Source organism: Dendrobates tinctorius, unplaced genomic scaffold, assembly GCF_039654945.1.
Source record: "Dendrobates tinctorius isolate UK_male_01 unplaced genomic scaffold, ASM3965494v1 ptg000138l, whole genome shotgun sequence".
NCBI lineage: Eukaryota > Metazoa > Chordata > Amphibia > Anura > Dendrobatidae > Dendrobates > Dendrobates tinctorius.
The window spans coordinates 20947781-20974152 of record NW_027361806.1 but is presented as its reverse complement, the minus strand read 5'-3'; the positions used below and the strand labels follow the sequence as shown (position 1 = coordinate 20974152).

The 26372-nt window shown below is 45.3% G+C and overlaps 1 protein-coding gene across 3 annotated transcripts in view; it reads left to right on the top strand.

Annotated features, from left to right (window-relative positions):
* Positions 1-21250, top strand: part of LRRIQ3 (leucine rich repeats and IQ motif containing 3) — a 38745-nt gene extending 17495 nt beyond the window's left edge. Inside the window, exons 6-10 of one of the 3 annotated variants that reach the window (XR_012220147.1) lie at positions 947-1039; positions 10438-10567; positions 11803-12511; positions 16681-16961; positions 20906-21042. Coding sequence is in view for 2 of the 3 variants with exons in the window: in XM_073544787.1 (XP_073400888.1) it covers positions 947-1039; positions 10438-10567; positions 11803-12511; positions 20906-21110 (1137 nt within the window). In the remaining variant the exon portion in view is untranslated. Of the gene's footprint in view, positions 1-946; positions 1040-10437; positions 10568-11802; positions 12512-16680; positions 16962-20905 lie in introns of all 3 variants that reach the window. The other 2 variants (XM_073544787.1, XM_073544788.1) reach the window with 2 other exon arrangements.
* The last annotated feature ends 5122 nt before the right edge of the window (positions 21251-26372 follow it).

Below are 26372 nucleotides of genomic sequence, written 5' to 3'. Positions count from 1 at the left end.
TCCTGACCCTAACCCTGACCCTAACCCTTAACCAAACCATACTTAACCCTAACCCTGACCCAAACCCCAACCCTAACCCTGACCCTGACCCTAACCCTAACCCTAAACCCCCTTAACTAACCCTAACTCTAACCCAAACCCCTAAATTCCATGGTTAAAAAAAAAAACGCATATGCAAAAAAACGCATACATGAGCATGCCAGTGCGCACATATGCGCATCCATAGGCTATAATGGCCATTTTTAGCGCAAAACGTGCGCATATGTGCGCATGCGCTTTTTTGCAGGGCCAAAAAATGCAACATGCTGCGTCTGGAAAATCCAAACGCACACCCAAAAAAAACGCAGCGCATGAAAATCGCATACATGCGCTTACAAGCGCGCAGGTATGCGCACCCATGTTAAATATAGGGGAAAAAACGCATGCGCAGGTTAGCGTTTTTTTCCAGCGCTAAAAAACGCAAATGTGAAACCAGCCTTAGCCCAAAAAAAAGCATGGAAAATGTTTTTATTTTTTGCATTGAAGAAAATAGATAAGACACTAATACTAAACAAGGACACACTGTCACCCGTGCCAAAATAGATGAAAAGCTGATGAAAGACGCTCTGTTTTGTTTTTTTTTCCTGTATGCAAAAACATAATTGACGTTTGGATGAGGCCTAAAGCTAAAGATTTTCACAGAGGTAATTTAAATGTGTATTGTAAATTTTTGTGGAAAAGTCGAGTTTCCCTTTAAGTGCAGATAATGGCAGCGATGTGGCCGGTGACATCTCTGCTTTATGGTGGACGGGGGGAAGTTATCGTCACTGCAAAAGTTAAATGTACAGCATAATCTGATCCATAAAGTGCCCGGCGTGACCTTGGTGAGACGGGACGGTGGCGCGGTGACTTTGCGGGGCAGGAGGACGCTATTTCATGAGGCTTTTTTTCTATTACTAATATTCAGCAGCCTGTGAGAAGAGTAGACAGCGCTCCGGACCTGCGGCCGGTGATGCGCATTACGGTGGATCTGTGGAAGCTGCAGCAAGATGTTCTGCAGGTGAGAAGCGAGAAAGCTCAGAGAACCAGCGGCGAGATCAGAGAATTACCCACTAGGCCATTCAGGCCCTCATCCACTCACAAAACCGGACAACCAGACTCCTGCGGGTCCCATGTTCTGCACCTGAGGCCCTCAACCTCACCATAGATGGTTCCTTCCTGGTCACTAGTGCTGTACTCCAGGCCCTCGTCCTCACAGTGCTCACTCACACTACTAGATGGTTCCCTCCTGGTCACTAGTGCTGTAGCCCAGGCCCTCGTCCTCACAGTACCCACTCACTCTTTCAACTAGACAGTCACCCCATGGTCACCAGCGCTTTATTGGACCACCCCATCCCCACAGTGCTCACTCACAGAACTGGATGGTCAACCCATGGTCACTAGCGCTCTACCCAAGGCCCTTGTCCTCACAGTGCCCACTCGCACAACCAGATGGTGCTCTTCTGGTCACTTCACTGCTTTTTCTTTGCTTTTGTACTCTGGGTACTTTAGATAGAGATTTTCGAGACTCTCGTTAAGTGGACTGACCCCATTCTGGCAGGAAACAGTTCATGCCCACGCCAACATGGTGGTGAATCAGAGCCAGCACACCCATATAGATCTTTCTGCCGAGGTCCTTCTGCCCCAACGCATCAAAAATACAACTGTTAAGAAGGTGTCCGGCATCCGCCACCCTCTTAGGCTACTTTCACATTTCCGGCTTTTTGAATCCGGCGCCCTGCTGCGAAAATTTGCAAAACCGGATCCGGCGATATGTGGTGCCGGATCCAGCTTTTTCCCCATTGAGATACATTGGTGCCGCATTGCGCCGCTTTAACACGCGGCGCGTCCGGATTTTGCCGGATACGGCATAAAGTGACGGTGCGGCGTCCTGAAAAAACATTCCATGCAACATTTTTTTCCTGTGCCGGACTGCTTTTTTCCACTGCGCGTGCCCGGCAAATTTCATCGGGCATGAATGTTAATCCTGCAAGTGACGGAAAACATCTCTCTCTCTCCTCCAAATCACTGTTCCTTTAAATTCAGAGTCAGCCGTAGCCGGCCAAAAAGTTGCATCAGGTACTTGCACAAAGGAAACAGATCCGGTTTTTCTCACTCTGCCGGTTTCCACATGACGGCAAATACCTGAAGTGTGAAAGTAGCCTTAGGGTATGTGCACACGTTACGGATTCTGTTGCGGATTCTGCTGCGGATTTGGCTAAATCCGCAGGTGAAATGACCTGTGTTTTACTTGCGGATTTAGTGCGGATTTCCCCTGCGTTTTGACATCTGCAGATTTTTATAATGGAGCAGGTGTCAAAACGCTGCAGATTCCGCACAAGGAATTGACATGCTGCGGATTTAAAACCGCAGCTAATCCGCGCAGAAAAATCCGCAGAATGTACACTGTGTTTTCCGTTTTTCGTTGACTTTAAAGGTACTGTACAACGCAGCAGAATCTGCACCGTGTGCACAGACCCTTCCACAGAGTCACACGGCCTTTCTCATGTACTCAGAGGTGGTATCTGGAATATACCCGTCACACTGTCACTTTCTGCTTGCGAAGAACAGAAACACTAAATAATCCACGCAGAGTCGCACCACGCCGTGATTGACGTTATCAGCTCCTGTCAGATTTGCCAAGGAATAGAAGATGCAGACTGTAATATAAGAAAAATCTGGAATCTTAAGAGCCTCCAGTGACTCACCGACCAGGAGAAGCAAAATATATTATTATTAGCCTTCTAAGTGGGAATTCAGCAGCACTCTCTCCACGGGATTCCGCATCTAGTTCGCTTTCTTGATTGCTTTCCCTTCGGAGATAAAACTAGGCAAGAGTTAACAGCGAGACCAAACGTGTGAATCACTCCCAGCAGTCGCCGCTTCATCTGTTGTTTGTCAAATCTCCAGCAAATATTCTGGACTGAGACTGGCGTCATGTGCTGAAAAAAAGCCCCAAAAATAATCAAAAAGTCACTGAGTCATAATAATCTCTCTGTGTCTGGAGGATGCAGGATTAAAAGCATCGTCCATCGATTTCAGTGAGAAATGTATAATACAGCTCACCAAGCCAGAGTATGTTTACCTAGGGCTGATACGCTGCTGATTTTCCATCTTCTCAGCAGAAAACTCCAACAAATCCACTTCAAAATTATCATTAAAAGCTCTTTGAATACTGTTTGATGTGGATTTAAAAGTTGACCCACTTCAAAACCAAGGATAAGTTCACACTGAGCTTTTCTGCTTTCCGCTTCAAAATCCTCATCTAAGGCTATGTGCACACGATGCAGATTTGCTGCGGATCCGCAGCGGATTTTTCCGCGCAGAAACGCTGCAGATCCGCACTGTGATTTACAGTACAATGTAAATATATGGAAAAGAAAAAGCTGTGCAGATAACATAGTAATATAGTTTTGAAGGCTGAAGGAAGACCTTATGTCCATCTAGTTCAGCCTATTTTTAGTGCAGCTGTTCTGCATTGTTGATCCTGGGGAAGGCAAAAAACCCACAGAGTAGAAGCCAATTTTCTCCATAGGGAAAAAAATTCCTTCCCCTAAGCTGGGTCAACCATCTACCTATAATATTCTGTTATTGGTAACCTTCTATACTGTTACTCACAAGAAAAGCCTCCATTCCTTTCTTACATTCATTCAGTGAGTTGGCCATCACCACTTCCTCAGGAAGAGAATTCCAGAGCCTCACTGCTCTTACCGTGAAGAACCCTCTTCTATGCTGGGGCAGAAATTGTCTTTCCTCCAAACGAAGAGAATGCCCCCTTGTTCTTGTCACAGTCCTTGGTACAAACAGTTCATTGGAGAGATCTCTGTATTGCGCTCTGATATACTTGTACATATATATTAAGTCTCCCCTAAGTCTTCTCTTTTCTAGAGTAAATAGACCTAATTTTGATAACCTTTCTGGGTATTGTAGTGAACCAACTCCATTTATCATTTTAGTAGCCCGCCTTTGAACGCTTTCAAGTTCAGTAATGTCTTTCTTGAGCACCGGCATCCAAAATTGCACACAATCCTCCAAGTGTGGTCTGACGAGTGATTTGTACAGAGGGAGAATTATGTTTTCATTTCGTGTCCCCAGACCTCTTCTAATGCATCCCATGACCCCATTTGCTTTGGTGGCAGCTGCCTGACACTGGGCACTCCAATTTAGCTTCTTATTGACTAAGATGCCTGTCTTTTTCCATGTCTGATTTCCCCAGCAGTTTCCCATTTAGTAAGTAATTGTGGCATCTGTTTCTCCTTCCCATGTGCATAACCTTACACTTATCTGTGTTAACCCTCATTTGCCATTTTTCAGCCCAATTCTCCAATTTACTCAAATCTGTCTGTAGTTGTAAACTGTCCTCCTTTGTGGTAACTCCCTTACATAGTTTTGTATCATCTGCAAATACTGATATTTTACTGTGTAAGCCATCCACTAGATCATTACTAAAATATATTAAATAGTAGGGGGCCCAATACAGAACCCTGTGGTCCCCCACTAGTAACCCTGGCCCAATCTGAGGATGCCCCATTAATAACCACTCTTTGTTTTCTATCACTAAGCCAGCTCCCTACCCATCTACACACATTTTCCCCTAGCCCAAGCTTTCTCATCTTACTGACCAATCTTTTATGTGGGACAGTGTCACATGCTGTAGAGAAGTCGAGATAAATGACATCCGATGATTCTCCTTGGTCCATTTGAGAGCTTACATCCTCATTGAAGCTGATCAGGTTAGTCTGACAGGAGCGATCCTTCATAAATCCATGTGGATATGGAGTTAAACATTTATTAACACTGAGATATTCCATAATGGTATCCCTTAGAAACCCTCAAACATTTTACCCACAACAGATGTTAAGCTTACCGGCCTATAGTTTCCAGGTTCCCTTTTACACCCCTTTTTGAATATTGGTACCACACTTGCTTGCCGCCAATCAAAAGGAACAGACCCTGATTCTATAGAGTCTTTAAATATAAGGAATAGAGGCCTGTCTATCACATTACTTAACTCCCTTAATACCCGAGGGTGAATGCCATCAGGGCCTGGTGATTTGTCAATTTTAATCTTACTAAGGCGGTTCTGCACTTCTTCCTGGGTTAGGCAGGTAATACTTAATGGGGAGTTTACATTATCACTCTGCATTTCCCCTGGCAAATCCTTTTCCTGTGTGAACACTGTTGAGAAAAAAGTACTTAAAACCTTTGCTTTTCCCACATCGCTCTCTATGATTTCACCCTCATTGTTCTTTAAAGGGCCGACACCATCAATTTTAATATTTTTACTATTTATATAATTAAAGAATAGTTTGTGGTTTGGTTTACTTTCCTTAGCAATAAGTCTCTCAGATGGTGCAGAAAATTCAGTGCGGAATTGCTGTGGATTTAAAAGAAGTGCATGTCACTTCTTTTGTGCAGATCTGCAGCGTTTCTGGACCCCTCCATGATAGAAATCCACAGTGGCAAAAACTGCAGAAAATCTGCAAAAAATCCGCATTAATTCCGTGGCAAATCCGCACAAAAACCGCATAAAAACAGCGGCAAATCCGCGGCTGCGGATTCTGCCAGGAGATTCGGATTTTGTGCAGAAAATTCTGCACCACTTTTCCTACGTGTGCACGTAGCCTTGAACCACTGCAAATGCTGTCTGCATACTTTTTTGATGTGGCTTTAATTTTCCATCTTCCCGCAAGAAAATCCACAGAGTACCAGCCTGCGGTCACACATCCTTGCGACGTGGCGTTACGCTGTACATTTTTTTCAGCACATGGAACAATAGAATTTAATTGAACCGTTCACAGATAAGCTTTAAAAACGGATTTGTGTCTCCGGCCCGTGAGGCTCCGAGCAGGTCCTGTTCTCATCAGACTCGGACATTAACGCTTTTGGGGACCTTGTACTCCTCTTTTCCATCCTAGTTTCATCCGTTTTTAACAGATACATTGTTAGGAGTCAGTGAATAAAAAGAGTTCAGACAGTTTACAGCTTCAGAGAGCAAAAGGGCGGAGAGAAAAAACTGATGCAACTAGGACAATACCTGAGAAAGACAATTGGTCCATTTCTATCAGATGGTAACACGGCTGTGTATATGGAGCCTCAGGGTGTGTTCATACTAATATTCTCTGCATGGAATTTGAAGCAGATTTGCCCCAGAATTAACATCAAAAACGGCTTCAAATGCTCTTTGAATACTTTTTGATGTGGATTTTGAAGTGTATCCGCTTGAAAACCCACGTGCGGAGAGTCGCTGTGAACCGACCCTTAACAGTACCAGCTACAGGGCTGTGCTGCTGTCAGTTTACCTGTGAGTTCCATTCTTTGCAATCTGTTGGAAATCTGCCAGAAAATCCGCTACAAATCTGCATGTATCTCTTGCTACTGTTGCTGCAGATTTTCGGCACATTCCCAAAAAATGAACGTTATCAATAATCCTAAAGATGGAATAACATGCTGATCATTGGAGGTCCAATGGCTGTAATCATGAAAACAAGGCACTGCAAAAATTCTGAATGGAGTGGATTTAGTCTGAGTACCTCCACTCCACTCACTCTATATAAGACATCGGAAATTGTGGGGAGCTCTACTCTGAGGCAGTCTCATAGACAATGAATGGAGCGGAGGTAGATCATGGGCTCCTCTGCAGAGCTCCGGTCCTTGGATTCGGAGCCCCGTTTTTGCTATTGTGGGATATGGACCTTCAGCAATCAGTACGTTTTTACCTATCCTGTTGATGGGGATTATGTTATTTTCTGGGAATAACCCTTTAATGACTATTCATTACTAGATATGTATTTTCCAGAGTTTTTCATTCTGGCAGCGGGTACACCATTTCTCCAGCAATGAGCATACGGAATTCATTGTAAAAAAGCTATTTTAGCTTCTTGGATTTATCAGCTTAGCGTTAAATACTCATTCTGCTTGGTGGCGCAGAATCTATAAACAATAAAATGATGATGAGAGTAGGAGTCATAAATTCTACATTGTACAGTAAATCGGAGAAATTAATGCCGACTTCTGCATATCTGGAAATGATCTCCCGTAACTGCTCCCCCTTCCTTGGGTGTGCGCCATCTGTCTAAATATTGACATGGAAACAGATAAATGTCCTGTACATTAAAAGCATTTATTTTTACAGGGGAAGGGAATGAATGGACTCGTTCAATATAAGATATAGGCGGCCAAAGAATAGGCATCATGTGGCAGTATATGCTCCCCCATTCCATGTATATGCTCCCCCACTCCATGTATATGCTCACGCATCCTTGTATACGTTCCCCAATCCATGTATATTCTCCTCCATTCCATATATATGCTCCCCCATCCTAGTATATGCTCTTCCATTCCATGTATATGCTCCCCCATCCTTGTATATCCATGCAAATGCCCCATCCTTGAATATGCTCCTCCCTCCGTTCATGTATATGCTCCCCCATCCTGGTATATGTGCCCCCATCCTGACATATGCCCCCATCCTGGTATATGTGCCCCCATCCTTGTATATATGCCCCCATCCTGGTATATGTGCCCCCATCCTGCTGGCACCACTAAAAAGTGCTTGAATTGCACAGTCGGGCCATCAATATAGTAAATAGAGGGTTGACATAATGCTGCAAGAACAGATCACAACCCAGTATGTGTACAGTGCAGACACAGAGGGCTATTAAGTGCATGCAGAGCGTGTGAAAGATGATACGAGGGTCCTGATTTTAAAGAAAATTTTATATGGGTGAAACAGGGATAGTTAGACAAGTGAGGTAAGATGATAGACCAGTCTAAAGAAATGCGTTTTTATGCCACCTTAAAACTGTGGGTACTGGGAATTAATCGAATTGTCCTGGGTAGTGCATTCTAGAGAATTGGTGCATCTCGAGAGAAGTCTTGGAGACAGGAGTGGTAGGTTTGGATTACTGATTGGTGGCTCCTGAGAACTGGAGTTGGGGAACACTGCTGTAGTGTATGGGTAACCAGTACAAAGACTGGTACAGGGTAGAGGCATCGGTGTAGTGGTTGGAAAGGAATATTGCTGCCACATTCAGGATGGATTGGAGAAGGGAGAGTTTAGAATGAGGAAGACTGATCAGTAGAGAGTTACAATAGTTCAGACGAGAAAAAATAAGAGCGACAGTAAGAGATTCTGCCGAGTAAAGGTGAGAAAAGATTGAATTCTAGAGACATTTTTGAGGTGTAGGTGACATGAGCAAGTGAGTGAGCGAGTCAACGAATGTGGGGGTTGAGGGAAACATCTGAGTCAAATATAACCTCAAAACAGGTTGCTTGAACCACACACGGAAATGTCAATATTGGGCATAGGTAGGTTACTGGAGGGAGGAAACACGAGGAGTTCAGTTTTTGACAGATTAAATTTCTGAGGAAGGACATGATGTCAGAAACAGCGGAAAGATAATCATTGGTGTTTTGTCATAATGCAGGCGTGATGTCAGGAGACGATGTGTGTAATTGGTGTCATCAGCATAAAGATGGTACTGGAAAGTGAATCTACTGATGATTTGTCCAATAGGGACAGTGTATAAGGAGAAAAGGAGGGGGCCTAGGATGGAACGGGCAGCACAGTGAGTGCAGCTCTGGAGTATAATGCAGGATGTAACTCAGGATCAGTAATGTAATGTATGTACACAGTGACTGCACCAGCAGAATAGTGAGTGCAGCTCTGGGGTATAATACAGGATGTAATTCAGGATCAGTAATGTAATGTATGTACACAGTGACTGCACCAGCAGAATAGTGAGTGCAGCTCTGGGGTATAATACAGGATGTAACTCAGGATCAGTAATGTAATTTATGTACACAGTGACTGCACCAGCAGAATAGTGAGTGCAGCTCTGGAGTATAATACAGGATGTAATTCAGGATCAGTAATGTAATGTATGTACACAGTGACTGCACCAGCAGAATAGTGAGTGCAGCTCTGGGGTATAATACAGGATGTAACTCAGGATCAGTAATGTAATGTATGTACACAGTGACTGCACCAGCAGAATAGTGAGTGCAGCTCTGGAGTATAATACAGGATGTAACTCAGGATCAGTAATGTAATGTATGTACACAGTGACTGCACCAGCAGAATAGTGAGTGCAGCTCTGGAGTATAATACAGGGTGTAACTCAGGATCAGTAATGTATGTACACAGTGACTGCACCAGCAGACTAGTGAGTGCAGCTCTGGAGTATAATACAGGATGTAATTCAGGATCAGTAATGTAATGTATGTAAACAGTGACTGCACCAGCAGAATAGTGAGTGCAGCTCTGGTGTATAATACAGGGTGTAACTCAGGATCAGTAATGTCTGTACACAGTGACTGCACCAGCAGAATAGTGAGTGCAGCTCTGGAGTATAATACAGGGTGTAACCCAGCATCAGTAATGTAATGTATGTACACAGTGACTGCACCAGCAGAATAGTGAGTGCAGCTCTGGAGTATAATACAGGATGTAACTCAGGATCAGTAATGTAATGTATGTACACAGTGACTGCACCAGCAGAATAGTGAGTGCAGCTCTGGAGTATAATACAGGGTGTAACTCAGGATCAGTAATGTATGTACACAGTGACTGCACCAGCAGACTAGTGAGTGCAGCTCTGGAGTATAATACAGGATGTAATTCAGGATCAGTAATGTAATGTATGTACACAGTGACTGCACCAGCAGACTAGTGAGTGCAGCTCTGGAGTATAATACAGGATGTAATTCAGGATCAGTAATGTAATGTATGTACACAGTGACTGCACCAGCAGAATAGTGAGTGCAGCTCTGGAGTATAATACAGGGTGTAACCCAGGATCAGTAATGTCTGTACACAGTGACTGCACCAGCAGAATAGTGAGTGCAGCTCTGGAGTATAATACAGGGTGTAACCCAGGATCAGTAATGTAATGTATGTACACAGTGACTGCACCAGCAGAATAGTGAGTGCAGCTCTGGAGTATAATACAGGGTGTAACTCAGGATCAGTAATGTCTGTACACAGTGACTGCACCAGCAGAATAGTGAGTGCAGCTCTGGAGTATAATACAGGGTGTAACTCAGGATCAGTAATGTAATGTATGTACACAGTGACTGCACCAGCAGAATAGTGAGTGCAGCTCTTGAGATGCTATTTATGATCAGTGAAGGATAAGTATATCACTGTTGTGTAAATGTGATCAACTATAGTTTGTGGTTTCTTTTGTACTTTTGCTCATCAGTATGTTGCTCTCTCCCGATGTTAATGCCGGTGGCTCATTAAACAGATTAATCTCGCTCTGGGCATTGGACTTGTGTCCTTGTAACTAAACCTTGTGTAAGTCATGATGGGTTTAAACAATGTGACATTAATGAAGCCGAACATCTATTGTATCAGATAAGACTGTTTAACGTCATGTTTCCACAATTGAAGCCGAGTGTCACTTTTATGAGCAGGCTTTGCCCGAAGCAGAAATTGTTTATGATCTGGGGAAGCAAAATCAGCCACTGCCACTTCCTCCTATATCAGAGGGGTCACATGGAGGAAAAGATGTCAAATTTGCAGTTTCTACACGCAGAGACCAAGGTTAGTGCTTCTCTTCTCTTTTACTGACTGATTACCCGACCGAAAAAACCTGCACCTCCGTGTGTGGCCAGTAGGCGGAATCAGTACAACCTTATTAAATGCTATGTTGATAATTTCTTCACTATTCGTGGGCTGGAATTTTGTATAAAATGATTGATGTGCAGAAATTATTTGGGAATGATAATTAACAGAGATTTTACCTGGGCTCCAATTAAAAGTATGTTAAAGAGCCCCCACCTACCAAGGGCTCTAAAGAGGGCTCGCTGGATCCATTGAAAAACTAGGGTGTGTACATATGATCACATACGGTAAACTTGCGCTGCTCCTCAGTGCTCTGCACTGTGTCCCCCACCAGCTCCCCTATTTTTGGAGGGGAAGGGACAAAGGACGCTGCAGCCAGTCAGCAGCTCTGATCACTAATTAGCAGCCACTGATTGGCTGCAGTGGTCACATAACATCCACCCCATCAGGAAGAAGTCAGGAGTCTTGCACGGGATACAGTGTGATGTAAGGAGGCGCAGTGCTGATCCGGTAAGTGAATCACAATTTTTTTCCCACCACTTTGGGTCTATTTAGATTGTGTTTTAAAATTCTAATTTTAATTTTAATCAAGAGACCCGTTAATTGGCATATTGCCTTTTTTTCCAACTTAAAAGATTACAAACCTAAAGTTTCGAGCAAGGATCAAGCAGTGGATTGTTAGAATTTTTGAATAATTGGACTAAACAACTATATCTTTAGCTAAAGGGTTATTCCCAACATTTAAAGTCATCACCTGTCTCAAGTATTAGTTGATAATTTGCAGATCAGTGGGGGTCTGAACACTGGGACCCTTGTTATTTGAGAACATGGCTCTGAAATACCCCTTTAGAAAGGATCGATGGTCACACATTGGCTCTGCACTCTCGTTCTTTGGCAGGCCATGAGAGATATAATGGATTAGTCATCAATGGCCACCACACCTTCCTTTGGGTCATTTCAGAGACCTGTTTTTGAGGTGGCTAGGGGTTCCCATAGTCGGACTTGTTCTGATCCACAAGTTTTCACATATTCTTTAGATGGGTGATGACTTTTAATGTCGGAAATATCCCTTTGAATTCTTTTTCTGATACTTTATTTTATGGACTTTGATGAATAATTGGTAGAACATTTGTAAAGATTAGTGGGTGTGAAGAATCTTTTTTTAATGGACTGTCGCAAAAATATTCACACTCAAAACTTTTCTATCTCGTTAGGCACCCTAGAACCTGACCAAAAAAGTGATACAGAATTTGGTGTTTTTGGAAGAAAAGTCATTTTTTACGCATCCGACGCATCAAAAGATGTCACGATATCCAACGAAAAGTCAGCAGAGGACATCCGCCTCTTCATTCAACAGATCCACTCTGCTATAGAGGCCAAGAGAGATGCGGCAAAGCTAATAAAAGATCGGCCTTGTACGAGACGCTCAGCAAACGGCAAACACTTAATGAAACTGTTACCCTTGTGTGCCGTAGACAAGGCTTATGAAAATCGGGAGAAATATGACAGTCTCATAAACAACAGGAATCTGGTGATGAAGATGCACGACGACAGAAAACGAGCCAAATATAACATTGGAGAGTTTCTGGGAAACAAAATTAAAGAGGCCATAGAGCAGCATGCGATGGATTCTCTGACCATACAGCAGCAAGCACAAGACAACATCTCGGACAATTCGAACTTCATGGACAAAGTCAAATATAGACACAGACAATTCTGTAAGCAAAAAGAGGCAAAGAGGTCGGAACATCTGCTGGCTACAGAGTTTAATCTCCACCACTTGTCTGTCACCAAGACTTTGATCAAACATGACCGGATGATCAGAAGCCAGGAGGAGATGAAGGAGAAGATCGGACAAGTGCAAGCTTTGAAAGAAGACCATGAAAGGCAAAAGGAATTTACAAAGTGCATCCAGGAACACAGGTAATGCTCCATACCCATCTGCTTGACCCACAGTGAAACAATGGTGTCAGTGCTGCCATGAATGTTGACTGATCGCCCAAGACCAAGGAAGGGTAGCACAGTGGTTATTGTAAATTAGGCCAAAAATTACATAACTTTAAGGGATGTGGAAGTGGAGGTCTCACCATTATCCACCCAAAAGACCTCTCTCCAAAATAACAGTACTATCTATGGTGAGGAGGGCTTGACCCATAAACAACACATATGGCTTACTCACAGTAGCAGTGATAATTATATGATTGTTTGGCTCTTACTGCTAAGATCCCACCAATCTATGAGATTGGCCCTGTGGTCACTACTGCTCCATTCTACTGTATGGGACCAACAAGGAGAAAAGTGCAAAGCTATCTCTGACAAAACGGTTGTGCTCATGTGTGACCATCACCCCATTCAAATGGGGTACTGGGACCCACTTTCTTCAGACTCACTTTGTTCAGATTGATGTGAGTCCAGGCAGTGGGTGTCAGAGTGACAGCTAGCTAGCGCTGTAACTCGGAGAACCAGGGCTGATTAACAGGCAGCAGAGTGTTTACTCACCGCGGTGAGAGTCTGCAGCGCTGGCAACAGAAACTTGGCTTTAGGACCTGCGGGGAGGGCGGAGCAGTGTTGCGACTCCCAGAGGTCGCAGGACTTGTGGTCACGTGACCGCACGTCAGAGGGAGTGGGCGGAGCCGCGGACAAGCTCCCGGGACGCTACCAGCTGTACAGGGAATGCTGTGGCACAGAGAATTACAGTAGTGAAGCATGCAATCGGGTCATACACAGGGCGGGTGGCAAGGTACAGGAGGGAAGTACAGAGGCAGGTCAATCAGCGTAGCCAAGGGTCATACACAGAACGGGCAGCGCGGTACAGGAGGGGTATGCTCGAGAAGGGTCAGAAACGTAGCCCGGGGTCATACACAGGACAATAGTTTAAGCAAAGCACAAAATCAGCAGGCAGGAGACGTAAACGAAGGTGGGACCGAATCAAACACCAGGCAGACAAGGATTGGCACGAAGCACAGGCAGCACAGGGTCAGGCACACTCAACTAGGAGTATAAACGACAGGGGACTGCACTCCCCTGAAGCTATAAAAACCCTCCCCAGACCCAAAGAGAGGCTCTCCCCATTAACTCCTACACCACCTGCCCAGCATTCTAAATAAACCATGACAGTGGGACCCCCATTTTCTTACATATATCGATCGCCGATCCTTTTAGTCAACCTGTCGAGGTAGCTATTTAGGGAGGGCTAAATTAACCCTTCACAGTTGAGCCAGTGATTTCCAAATTATTCCAGTGTTGCTAGCAACTCACATGACCACACGGAGACGGGGGTCTCTGTACGGGAGGATCGAGGCAGATCAATAAGCCCCTTTATTTTAGTCACATCTTTTATAATCTTTTGCTTAATTATGCAAAGTTCTCAACTACCAATAAAACCATTTCACTTTGTAAGCCAATAATATTGCAAGAAAACCGGAAACTACATATATGTCCGTCATAGAAAGTAGTATAGTGGCATATTCTTCAGAGTTTTACACCCCCGCCTCCCTTATCTTGCACCTGATGGGAACAGTCTGGTTTCATGACAGCCCTTGCCAATTACAAAAATTTATCTTACAGCAACAAAAATGAAGAAACAAAACCTTCAGAGAATGGACAAAACGAAACTTCAGCTCTGATTTTAGTATTAACCCTTCACATTCCCCCCTAGATAAATTTTGTTAACACATATGCAGCATCAGAGGTGCTATCCCAAGCTAACAGCTTTAGGGGTACTGGTCTTCACATGACTGATGCCGTATTACCAGTCATGGCTGTCGTGGCGCACCCATCCCCCCTGTATACTGAAGTTCATGAATAACAATTTTTGATGACGGTGGTGGGGATCTTTTGTAAGTAGCCATGCGCTTTGCTTCAACATCTTCATCAAGTAGCCTTTTAAGATCGGTGCAGAGAAGAGCAGGGGCAACGACACCTTTGGTATCATCATTAGCTGGCTTAGTGTAGAATTTCAAGGGTTCTAGTCTGTGCTTCCTGACATGCCTTTTCATGACTACCAAATCACCAGGCTTCAGGTTATGACAGGTGTCAGTTTCTGCTGAATCTGGAAGAGAAGAAACTAGAGCATGGGTGTAAGGCTAGTTTCACACTAGCCTTTATTTCCTGCAGTGCACGGCGCCGCTAAGCCACGCCCCCTCCCGGCTCCCTGCCCGCCCCATCCAGTCATCGCCGCCTACTAGCGCACATGGGCGCTTGCGATCTGCGCACCCTATCTTTAGCATAGGGTGCGCAGATCGTGCGCTGGCCGTACGCTAGCAGGATTTTGCCGTGTGCTGCGCACTTTTGAAGGTGCACCGAGCGCACCAAAATGCAGCATGCTGCATTCGGCGCACACGGGCGCACCTTCAAAAGTGCGCAGCGCACGGCAAAATCCTGCTAGCGCACGGCCAGTGCACGATCTGCGCACCCTATGCTAAAGATAGGGTGCGCAGATCGCAAGCGCCCATGTGCGCTAGTAGGCGGCGATGACCGGATGGGGCGGGCAGGGAGCTGGGAGGGGGCGGGGCTTAGTGGAGCCATGCGCTGCAGGAAATAAACGCTAGTGTGAAACTAGCCTTAGCAAGATTTTTACTAAGCTGAATAACATATTGAACAGCACGGTCAGTTTCTTCTGATAACTGCTGGGGCTGGAAATTTACAACTGGGGGCCTAGTACCAAACAATATCTCATATGGGGACAGGCCATATTTTGTAATAGGGGTAGTACGGATGTGGTATAGTACAATGGGTAGGAGCTCTGGCCATGGAGCCGTAGTCTCCTGCATCATTTTGGTCAATTGTCCCTTCAGTGTGCCGTTCAGCCTCTCAACTTCCCCACTGGATTGTGGGTAGTACGGAGTATGGAGGGTTACAGTGGATGCAAGCATTGTCAGAACTTCTTGGTACACATGGGAAGAAAAGGCGGACCTTGATCACTTTCAACAACTTCTGGCACCCTATATCTGCATATAACTTCCATCACCAGTTTCTTCGCTGTGGTCTTTGCAGTTATGTTGGTAACAGGGAATGCTTCCGGCTAACTGGAGAACCGGGGCCCAGTAGAATTTTTGCACCAGTGCGAGGGCCTGATTCTTTCCTCGATGTGTAGGTCCATGTGCCCATGTAGCAATAGCAGGGTACATCCGCTTAGGGAGACACACAAGTTGGTCCTTTTCCAGAGACCATTATCCATACGTGCCCCATCAGTCTTCCATTGCTTCACCTCTTCCTTTGGAGACATTTTCTGCATCGTCATTAAGCGGTCTCGCGGGGTCCGACAGAAAACTTCAGTCTGTTGTAGATCATCAGGTTCTTGTAGGGTCAATGCTTCTTGTAACTGTTTATGCTGAGAGCGTGTGGTCACCATAGTTGGTATAGTTGGTTCAACGGGTAAGAGAGCGGCGGCTTTTGCTTGCATATCCACAAATGCGTTGCCAACAGTCTGTGGGCTGTTCCTAGGACCGTGCGCCTTAACTTTGATAATAGCCACCTGAGTAGGTAATTTGATCGATTCCATGAGGGTTTTAACAGCTTCAGCATTTTTCACTGGGGTTCCAGCAGTAGTAATAAACCCTCGATTGGCCCATAGAGCCCCAAAATCGTGAGCAATACCAAATGCATACCGTGAGTCCGTGTATATATTAGCCCACCTGTTCTTGGCCAAAGTACATGCAGTTGACAGAGTCTGAAGTTCTGCTTCTTGTGCTGACTGTGGGGGTGGGAGTGCAGCTGCGTGCACTACAGTGTCCTCTGTGGTGACAGCGTATCCCGTGTGGAATCTACCAAACTCGTCAGCATATCTTGAACCATCCGTGTATAACACCAGATCAGGATTTGAGAGTGGATTCTCACTACTGACATTTGCTGGAGTAGCTGTTTCTTCAGTCAGAAGTTGGGAACAGTCATGTTGGAGGTAATCCTCATCACTGCCATCTTCCCTTATAGTTCATTATACCGTCTTTCAAGGCGTTGTAAAGGGGTTGCATTATGCGGGATGCATCCGGTATCTACTGACAAAAATAAGTGCATAGTCCAAGAAAACGGAGTTCAGTTCCATCTTTCGGGAAAGGAATGGAGCTGACAGCTATTTTTCTTTCTTCTGCAAGGTGTCTGGCACGCTGAAGGAGAGAGTGACCCAAGAACATCACTTGACCAAGGCAGAACTGAAGTCTCGAGGCCGAAACCCAACAGTTCAGAGCTGCCAGATGCTTGAGGAGGCTAACAGTGGCAGAAATGGCAAAAGACACTCGCTCATATTTTTTCAAACTGGTTGGGACTGTTTTGGGCCCCTTGTGGCATAACTGTCCATGTTAACTGTCATTCCTGCTAAGTGAATGCAAATAGAAACTGGCAGTCTGGGTGTAACGGAATGCTAAAGAAGGCATTGGTAAGATCAATAACTGTAAACCAAGCAGCATCCTGGGGTATTTGGGACAAAATAGTATGAGGATTAGGCACCAGGTTTGAGAAACACTTTTACTGGTTCTACAGGCATTTTCCCTATATCATTTGGCCCTTTTGACCAGAGTTTAGATGGTATCTCTGAGAGGTATGGGGTGAGTCATTGATACTCAGGCAATATTGGGGGTGGATCTGAGCCTATCAGGGCCATCATAACTGTGGGAAGGGCATGCAAAATACAGATTTCCTCACTGTCTTCATCTACATACTGATTATATAACGTAAGAGCCATCTGACCATCATCTTGGAATTGTATTCCGGAGCGGAACTGTGATAATGAATCTGCCCCCCAGTAAATTTACTGGACATGTGGGAGAGATTACAAACTGAACAGTAACCTTGGGGAAAGGTCCCACAGAAATAGGGTTTATAAAAGTATATTAATTGGGTCTACCATCTACTCCGATTAAAACAGCAGGGGAATGACAATCTCTCTGAAGTCTGAGGGGGGGCCAGAGTTTGCTGTGTGGGCTGAAGGGCACACTGTGTGCTCGCAGCTGCGGTGGGGGCTAGAGGCTGCTGTTTGCTCTTTTTTTTTTCCTCTCTCTCTCTGCTGAACAGAGCGGGTTAAAGTCTTCTCAAAACTTTTTTTTTTTCCTCTGGATCTGGTAAATGGAAGGGGTGGCTACTCATAACCACTAGCAATAACGGGGACTAAGGCTGGCAGCGGATGATAATAGGTGCCTTCAGCAGAGGTGGGGGCTGTGACTCTCAGTCTCCTTGTACAATTGTCATCTAGCAGGGAGACCTCTTCTTTCAAATCATCACTTTTAACTATTCGTCTGCCTAGCACATTAGTATCAATCTTAATGTCTTCTTTAATCAATCACTTTCTCACACCACAGTCACTTTCTTGAACCACAATACATCCCGCCTTTGCCATAATAATAGACAATTTTCCTTCTTCAACATAGCAGTAACAGAAACAATCAGAATTCACTTGCTGTTCAATGTCCACATAACCTTCATTATACAATTCATGTGCCAAGCACGGAATTCCTCAGCGCCTTTAAGTAATCCGTCATCAGTCAACCTTCCTTTATTCTTTTTAACTCCTTCATCCCATAGCGTAGGCTGCAACCTCCCGCCCTTAGGAAATCCCAGAATCGAAAATATTTTTCCTGCATTCCTGACAAATTTCTTTCCTCGTCTTTGAATCATAAGACTAACAGTACCTGATCCTTCACACAATTCCAAACTTTTCTTTTTCTTCCACAGAAACATAATTCTCTCCTTTAGAGCCAAACATCCTGACTTCAATTGTGCACAGATCTGGTGGCCATTTCAGTCTCTGTTCCACCGGGTCAATAATCCCCCTCTGGGAAGCCCAAAATTCGCGGTACTCAGTGAAAGGAGGAGGGCGTCTCAGACTATCCCTCCGGACACCTCTGGTTATATATATCTATATATACCTGAGTTACGTATCCTACCCAGTCTTCGATCACCCACCACGCCCTTTACTAATAATGATTGGGAATTTCAGGGTATTTTGACTATAAAGAGAGCCACAATCACTGGTCAATCCGGGGTGTCTGTCCCTTATGAGGTACGGTTCGAGCACTGGGCCCCCAACGGGACTACACCTCTATATGATTCCACCCATGAATCACCCCACCATGGGGACAAAGCTCAGATCCTCTTTGCAGCAACAAGCACAGGAAAACCACACCAACGGTCAGTCTGAACAGTATAACTGCCAACTTACCGTGGTTGCCGTGGGGGATGATCAGTCCCAATTTTCCAGCACCTAAGTCCGCTCCGAGGGTCCTTTGTCTTGTTGCCCTCCGGGGGCAGAGGCGTCCCTGTTCGGGGGCCCCACATTGGGGCGCCACTGTCGAGGTAGCTATTTAGGGAGGGCTAAATTAACCCTTCACGGTTGAGCCAGTGATTTCCAAATTATTCCAGTGTTGCTAGCAACTCAAATGACCACACGGAGATGGGGGTCTCTGTACGGGAGGATCGAGGCAAATCACTAAGCCCCTTTATTTTAGTCACATCTTTTATAATCTTTTGCTTAATTATGCAAGGTTCTCAACTACCAATAAAATCATTTCACTTTGTAAGCCAATAATATTGCAAGAAAACCGGAAACTACATATATGTCCGTCATAGAAAGTAGTATAGTGGCATATTCTTCAGAGTTTTACACCCCTGCCTCCCTTATCTTGCACCTGATGGGAACTGTCTGGTTTCATGACAGCCCTTGCCAATTACAGCAACAAAAATGAAGAATCGAAACCTTCAGAGAATGGACAAAATGAAACTTCAGCTCTGATTTTAGTATTAACCCTTCACAAACCCATTGAGGGTGCTGCATTGAACATCTCAACACTGATCTATCCATACAGATAAAATGCCTCAAGGGATATTAACCACCTACCAAAGCACAATCCATCTTCTCTCGGTGTCTCCTTCCAATAGGGCATCCAGGGCCACGACCATGTAGACAGGTCCGGTTAGTTACATTGACAAGACGATTAGAATCCTCTTTGGTTCCATTGATTTTTTTATTAGCCATCGGGCGTCTCGTACTCTGTCGTAACAGTAAGAATGGAAACGTGTATTTTTCTGAACTCAATGTCATTGTTGTGTTTCCGTCAGTGTTTGCTTTTTTTTTTACTTTTTTCTGTTTTCCTTACTTTTCCAACCACATCCATTTATTTGTAGCTTGGATAAATGAAGGTGTTTCTAGGCAGATTTCCTATATAAAGACTGTGAATTCTTTTAGATGACCTATCTGGATTGTCTATTGGCAGCCATATTGGTTGTCACTCTGCTTTTTCAGGTTCTTCTTCATAAGCAGGTACCCATACACCGTAGTTTACTGCTGTGGAGGATGCCATCTGGGCGGTTTGTTGAGTGTGGCATATGCAGCATGTTGTGAACATTTTATGTTCCGTACCCTCACCCTCTTTTTAGGACTCTGGTTCTTTTGGCTGATTTGTCTCCATCTGTGGAATATTCAAGCATCACTTACAAAAAACCTTCCATCGGTGATAATTTCTGGTAGGTTTTTACAGAGCCCAGAAGACTTGCTACCTCCTTTCAGTCCAGGAGGCCCCCACTTTTTACAGGATCTTCCAGTTCTTGGAATGTATGAACGTTGTCCAGACTGGTGGCTTTCTGATTCTCCCACGACTTGAGATGTTTGGGAAAACAAGGATCGGACATGTTAAATTTCAATATGACTGATCCTTGCCTGTCAAGGCAGAATAGCCACTGCCAGAGTTCTTTGATACTGACTTACACCACAATGTGCATGTGAATAGAGGATCAGGATGAATAACAAAGCTGTACAAAGTGCGTCACTACCTTAAAACGCACTTAATAGAATTTTTAACAATTTGAACGGACTGTCAGGTTTGGAAACCTTCTAAAATCCACTATTAACACATTTTGAGTTAATATGTCCTTCAATTATCCAAAGGTTGCTGCAACTGTGTCCGGAGGACCCGACACCTATATGCCTCTATTGATTTCATTTGACACCATGTAATGCTTCTTGTCTCCTGTGGGGGTGCTGCAGGATAATGTAACACTTTCCTTGGAGATTACAGCTGATTGCACGTTTCTCCACTGCTGAGATTTAATGCAATCAGCTTATTTTTAGGGGACTCTTCTCAGAGGGACCATAAAAGCAGACAAGTTTTTAGTTTTGAGGAAATACTTTTTTTTGTACCTTTTACATGACATTTTCTCTTATATAACAGTCCTTACAGCAGCAAAATGAAGAAAGGTCAATGTAATTTAATAAATATTGCCGGGTCTGAGCGCTTCATGTACACGGTGCAAAAGGAAATCAATAGTAGTCCTTGAATGTGGAGACAAAGGTTTTATATTTTCAATCTTTCTTTTTTTTGTTCTTCGCAGGCAGCTGGTGCTCCAGATTGAAAACGCGTCAGAGAAGGCGACGCTCGGGTCTGCTGTTCTGCAGAAAGCTAGTGACAGGTTACACGAAGCCCGGGCTCATGTCACAACCATGAAGGGTCACCGCGTCATGACCGAACCGATGTACAAAGTGCCCGTGAAGCAGCCGCCTTCCAAGGGGATACAACTAAAACATGGCTGCACTTAACATAAATGTAGGCAGACGCCAACAGGACGGAGGGCACCAGAGGAGAGACGGTAGTTTTACATTGAGGATTTTATTTTTATGTTTTTGAATTTTTTTAATTGTCAAACTGATTAAAATTACTAGATTTTCAATAATCAGAAGCCTGACCTGTATTTTAGGACTCTTGTGTAGCAAAAGGGGGTGCAAAGCAGCAGTTCAAAATGTCACAGGATGGGCTGCACCCGTTACTGTTTTTTGCATTGGGCCCAGGAGCTTTGAAGGGGTTGTCTGGGACCTTCACATCAAAGGTCTATCCTTAGGATAGGTCATCAATGTCTGATCGGTGGTGGTCCAACACCCGGCACCTCCGCCAATCAGCTGCTCTCTGTATCAGCGACGGTCGGAGCCGCGCAGCACAGCTCCGCCTACTGTACAGTGGCTGCGGATGGGTACTGCACATTCAAACCAATAGCGGCTGGATGTGTAGTACCCGACCGCGGCCGCTATAGAGTACACAGAGCTGTGCTGTTCGGCTCCGGCCGTCGCCGATACAGGGAACAGCTGGTCGGTGGAGGTGCCAGGTGTCGGCCCCCCACCAATATGTTATAGATGAACTGTCCTAAAAATAGTTTATCGTTATACAAATCTTGGACAAGCCCTGTGGATTATTGGAAGGTCGTCTAAAAGTACATATAACCCACGTGTGAGGGAGGAGATGCTGCAGGATGCAATATTAATATAAAATTATAAAATCTCCTGCCATCAATGTGAAATGAAAATCCAAGGTAAAAGTATTTTCCCTTAGAGACGTCGGGATTTGGTTACCGTCTGCATCACTCCTGGGGTCTACGATAATTTGTGATCTCCGAGTCTCTGCTGTCTTTCAGTATTTTGTGGGGGGAGACGCACAACGTATTCTCCTGGGAACGGTATATACACAATTATACTCACGGCCATACAGATATCCTGCCTGACGCTGACAGCGGGAGGATATGGATGAGCCATCGTATGCGTTCAGTCGGCAAATTTACATATCCGAGAAAGAAAGCTAAATGATAGGGGATAGAGAGCACAATTGTCACCCAATGTAGTATATACCAGGGGCATGGTTTTAGGATATGCTCTCCATGCCTGATCAATGGAATCTCACCATTGTGACCTCCGAAGATTGCACAAATGAAATGACTGCATCCACTGACTGGTTAATCAAAATAGCTTTTACTTTTTTAGTAATCGACAGGTATCTGTAAGAGAGCGATGTAGGTGGAAGGTTGACAGCTCTTCAAAGGGTTTCCTTGGACAGACTTTGTGCAAGCCACTCCATTTAGTAGCTCCCAGGAAAAGCCCGGCCCTCCCAGGGATCAGGACTGATGTTGCTCCCCCTGGGCTGAGTGCACGGAGTCACTGCTTGCCGGTGGAGCAGAGTGGCAGAGGATAGTCGGTAATGCTGGGTCGATACCAAGAGGCCAGGATCAGTAACAGAATCGTATGAAAGTAGATTAGTCGAAATATAAGCCAAGGTCTAAGATGGTAATAGCAAACTAAGTGCAAAGAAGGGAACCAGTGTCAGTATCATCTATAACTGGCAACTGGAAGCAGGGAGCTGGCCTGTGGGTTTAAATAGTGCAAGCCTGCCCTAGGCTCAGAGCAGGGAGTTTATCAGATAGCATTGTTGAGGAATTAGTCCACATGCGCCCTACCTGGACGAAACCACAAGTCCCAGAATGCTAAACAGAACTGCTCAAGTGTCATCTGCAAAGCAGGCGAAGCAGAAGTGAATGGAGTGAGTACGGATAGGGATGTTGCAGTGTTACATCCCCACTGATCAGACATTGACGATCCATGCCTGTTCTGACAACCCCTCATTAAAGAGCTGTATATAGCCAGATAATTGGAAAATAATACACATTTTTATATAATGACTGTTCATCTCACACCACCTCCTGAGCTGCTGTTTTCCAGGTTCACCACTGATCCGATATTCATTGTCATGTTCAATGAGATGTCGACCATTCTGACAAGTCACTTCACCACATCCGCAAATGACCTTTTAATGAGGATCAGGTACAGGTCTGGGATGTCTTAACAGGATCAGACAACAGCAGCTCGTTGTTGGTTTCCATAAAAGAGGGAGAATACAAAGATGCTAATGTTGTCATGTTATGTTCTCATATTATAAGTGTAAAAGTTTAGTACTTGGGGGAACTTTGATATTGATGACCCATCCTTAACCTATCAATATCTGATCTGTGAGGGTCAATCTCCCGGCCCCCAGTGATCTGCTGTGTGGATGTGGTGCGGCACCTTCCTATACTGGTCACGGCGTAGCGCCTGTGCCTGGTATTGCAGCGCGTCACGTCACCAATTCACTTAATGGGACTGCTGCAGTACCAGGCACAGGCGCTATCAAATGTATGAGACTTTGCCTGAAAAACGGTGCAGTGGATGCTCACTGTTAGCTGTCTGGTCAGGAAGCTAATCCGATACCTGTGGTCTATGCTAAGGAATGATGAAAAAAAGTTATGTGACTTACAAAATAGGGACTCTAAACAAATAGTCTTGTTGAAGTTTTTTTTTTTAAACCATCAATATATACAGTCATGGCTGAAAGTGTTGGCACCCTTGAAATTGTTCCACAAAATGAAGCATTTCTCCCAGAAAATTATTACAATTACACATTTTTATGGACATATGTTTATTTCCTTTGTGTGTATTGGAACAACGCAGAAAAAAAGTAAAATTGGATATAATTTCACAGAAAACGCCAAAAATGGGCCAGACAAAATGGTTGGCACCCTTAACGTAATATTTGGTTGCGCACCCTTTGGAATAAATAACTGCAATGAATCGCTTCCTATAACCATCAACAAGCTTCTTACACCTCTCAGCTGGAATTTTGGAGCACTCTTCTTACAAAACTGCTCCAGGTCTCTAATATGTGAAGACATCTTCTCCCACAAGAAATTTTAAGATCTCTCCACAGGTGATCAATGGGATTTAGATTCGGACTCATTGCTGCCACTTCAGAATTCTTCAGCACTTTGTTTCCATCCATTTCTGGGGGTTTCTTGAAGTATGTTTGGGGTCATTGTCCTGCTGGAAGACCCATGACCTAGAACAAAGACCCATGACCTAGAACGCAAACCCAGCTCTTTGACACTGGGCACTACATTGTGACCCAGAATCCTTGGGTATTCTTCAGATTTCATGATGTCTTGCACACATTCAAGGCACCCAGTCCAGAGGCAGCAAAACAACCCCAAAACATCTGTGACCCTCCACCATATTTGACTGTAGGTACTGTGTTCTTTTCTTTGTAGATGTTCAGTAAACAGTAGAATGATGTGCTTTACCAAAAAAGCTCTATCTTGGTCTCATGTGTTCATAAGATGTTTTCCCAGAAGGAATTGGCTTCAGGCCCCATTACACATAACGATGTCCCAGCGATCCCACCAACGATCCGACATGATGGGATCGCTGGGACATCGTTAGGCTGATCGCTGGTGAGCTGTCACAAGACAGCCCCTCCAGCGATCAGGACCAGTGACGCTGGACGCTGGTTTCTAATGTAAACATTGGGTATCCAGGAGCCGCGTGGCTCCTGGATACCCGATGTTTACATTAGAAACCAGCGTCGCTGATTGCTGGTCTCTCGCTGCCACACTCAGCGATGCGCGCTGGCCAGCGGGAGACCAGCATTCGAAAAATGGCCCAGGCCCATCCAGCACGATCAGCGATACCCGGCAGGGGGGCCAGTCGCTGATCCCCGCCACACACAGCGATCTCGCTGGCGAGATCGCTGTGGCGTCACAAAATCAGTGATCTCGTTAGCGAGATCGCTGTGTGTGACGGGCCTTTACTCACGTACACTTTGGCAAACTGCAGTCTAGCTTTTTTATGTCTGTATCAGCAGTGGGGTCCTCCTAAGTCTCCTGCCATAGTGTTTAATTTCATTCACATGAGCACGGATAGTTACGGCTGACACTGATGCACCCTGAGCCTGCAGGACATCTGGAATTTCTTTGGAACTTGACTGGAACTTCTTCTCCACCATCTGGACCATCCTGTCCTGCAACCTTTCATCATTTTTTTCTCTGCCAGCCAAATCCAGGAAGATTAGCTACAGTGCCGTGAGTTGTAAACTTCTTGATTATGTGCACCGTGGACAAAGGAACATCAAGATCTCTAGAGATTGTTGATATTTTTAAACAATTTTGGTTTTCATGTCCTCAGACAGTTCTCTTCTCCTCTTTCTGTTCTCCATGCTTAGATTAGCACACATACACACACAATGCAAAGATTGAGTCAACTTCTCCCCTTTTTATCTGGTTTCTGTTAGCGTGGCTGGTCTGGAACCGGAATCTCCAGGAGTGGACCCTCTGGGCCGTGGCACCGAGGGGCCCCGGGCGAGCTGCCAGGTGGAACCGACCCCTATACAGGGACCGTTAGGAGCAGGCCCAGGGGTTCGAGTACCACGGTAGCCGGTACCAAGAGGGGCGGCTCAGGATGGACTGGAGTAGGAGTGTGGGACTGAAGTGTAGATGACAGAACAGAGCTGGAACACAGGAGACAGGAATGTAGTAAGACAGTAGACTGGAACGTGGAGGGATGGCTGGAGGCTGGAGCAGGAACACTGGAGACAGGATTAGAGGAGAACGGAAGGACTGGAGCAGGATGGAACTGGAACACCGGAGGCAGGACTGGAGTAGGACGGAAGGACTGGAGCAGGATGGAACAGGAACACTGGAGGCGGGACTGGAGTAGGACTGCAGGACTGGAGCAGGATGGAACAGGAACACCGAAGGCGGGACTGGAGTAGGACTGCAGGACTGGAGCAGGATGAAACAGGAACACCGGAGGCAGGACTGGAGTAGGATGGCAGGACTGGAGCAGGATGGAACAGGAACACCGGAGGCAGGACTGGAGTAGGATGGCAGGACTGGAGCAGGAGGGAACAGGAACACTGGAGACAGGACTGGAGTACAGCAGGGGACACAGATAGCCAGACTGCGAGGCTGCTGCAGGGAGCACACGACAACGGGACTGTGAGACTGCAGAGAGCACACGAAGAAGCGAGGCCCAGTGTGCTAGGAAGCACAACGATCAGGCGCCTCCCTCAAGGGGAGGCGGCCTGATATGCCCCTGTCTGGTCTGCCATTGGTCAGGGGGTGCTTCCGGGTCAGGGCATAGTCGGGCAGCGAGGGGCTGTGGCGTGGGAGCGAGGGGAAGTGGCCTGATATGCCCCTGATATGCCCCTGTCAGGGCATAGTCGGGCAGCGAGGG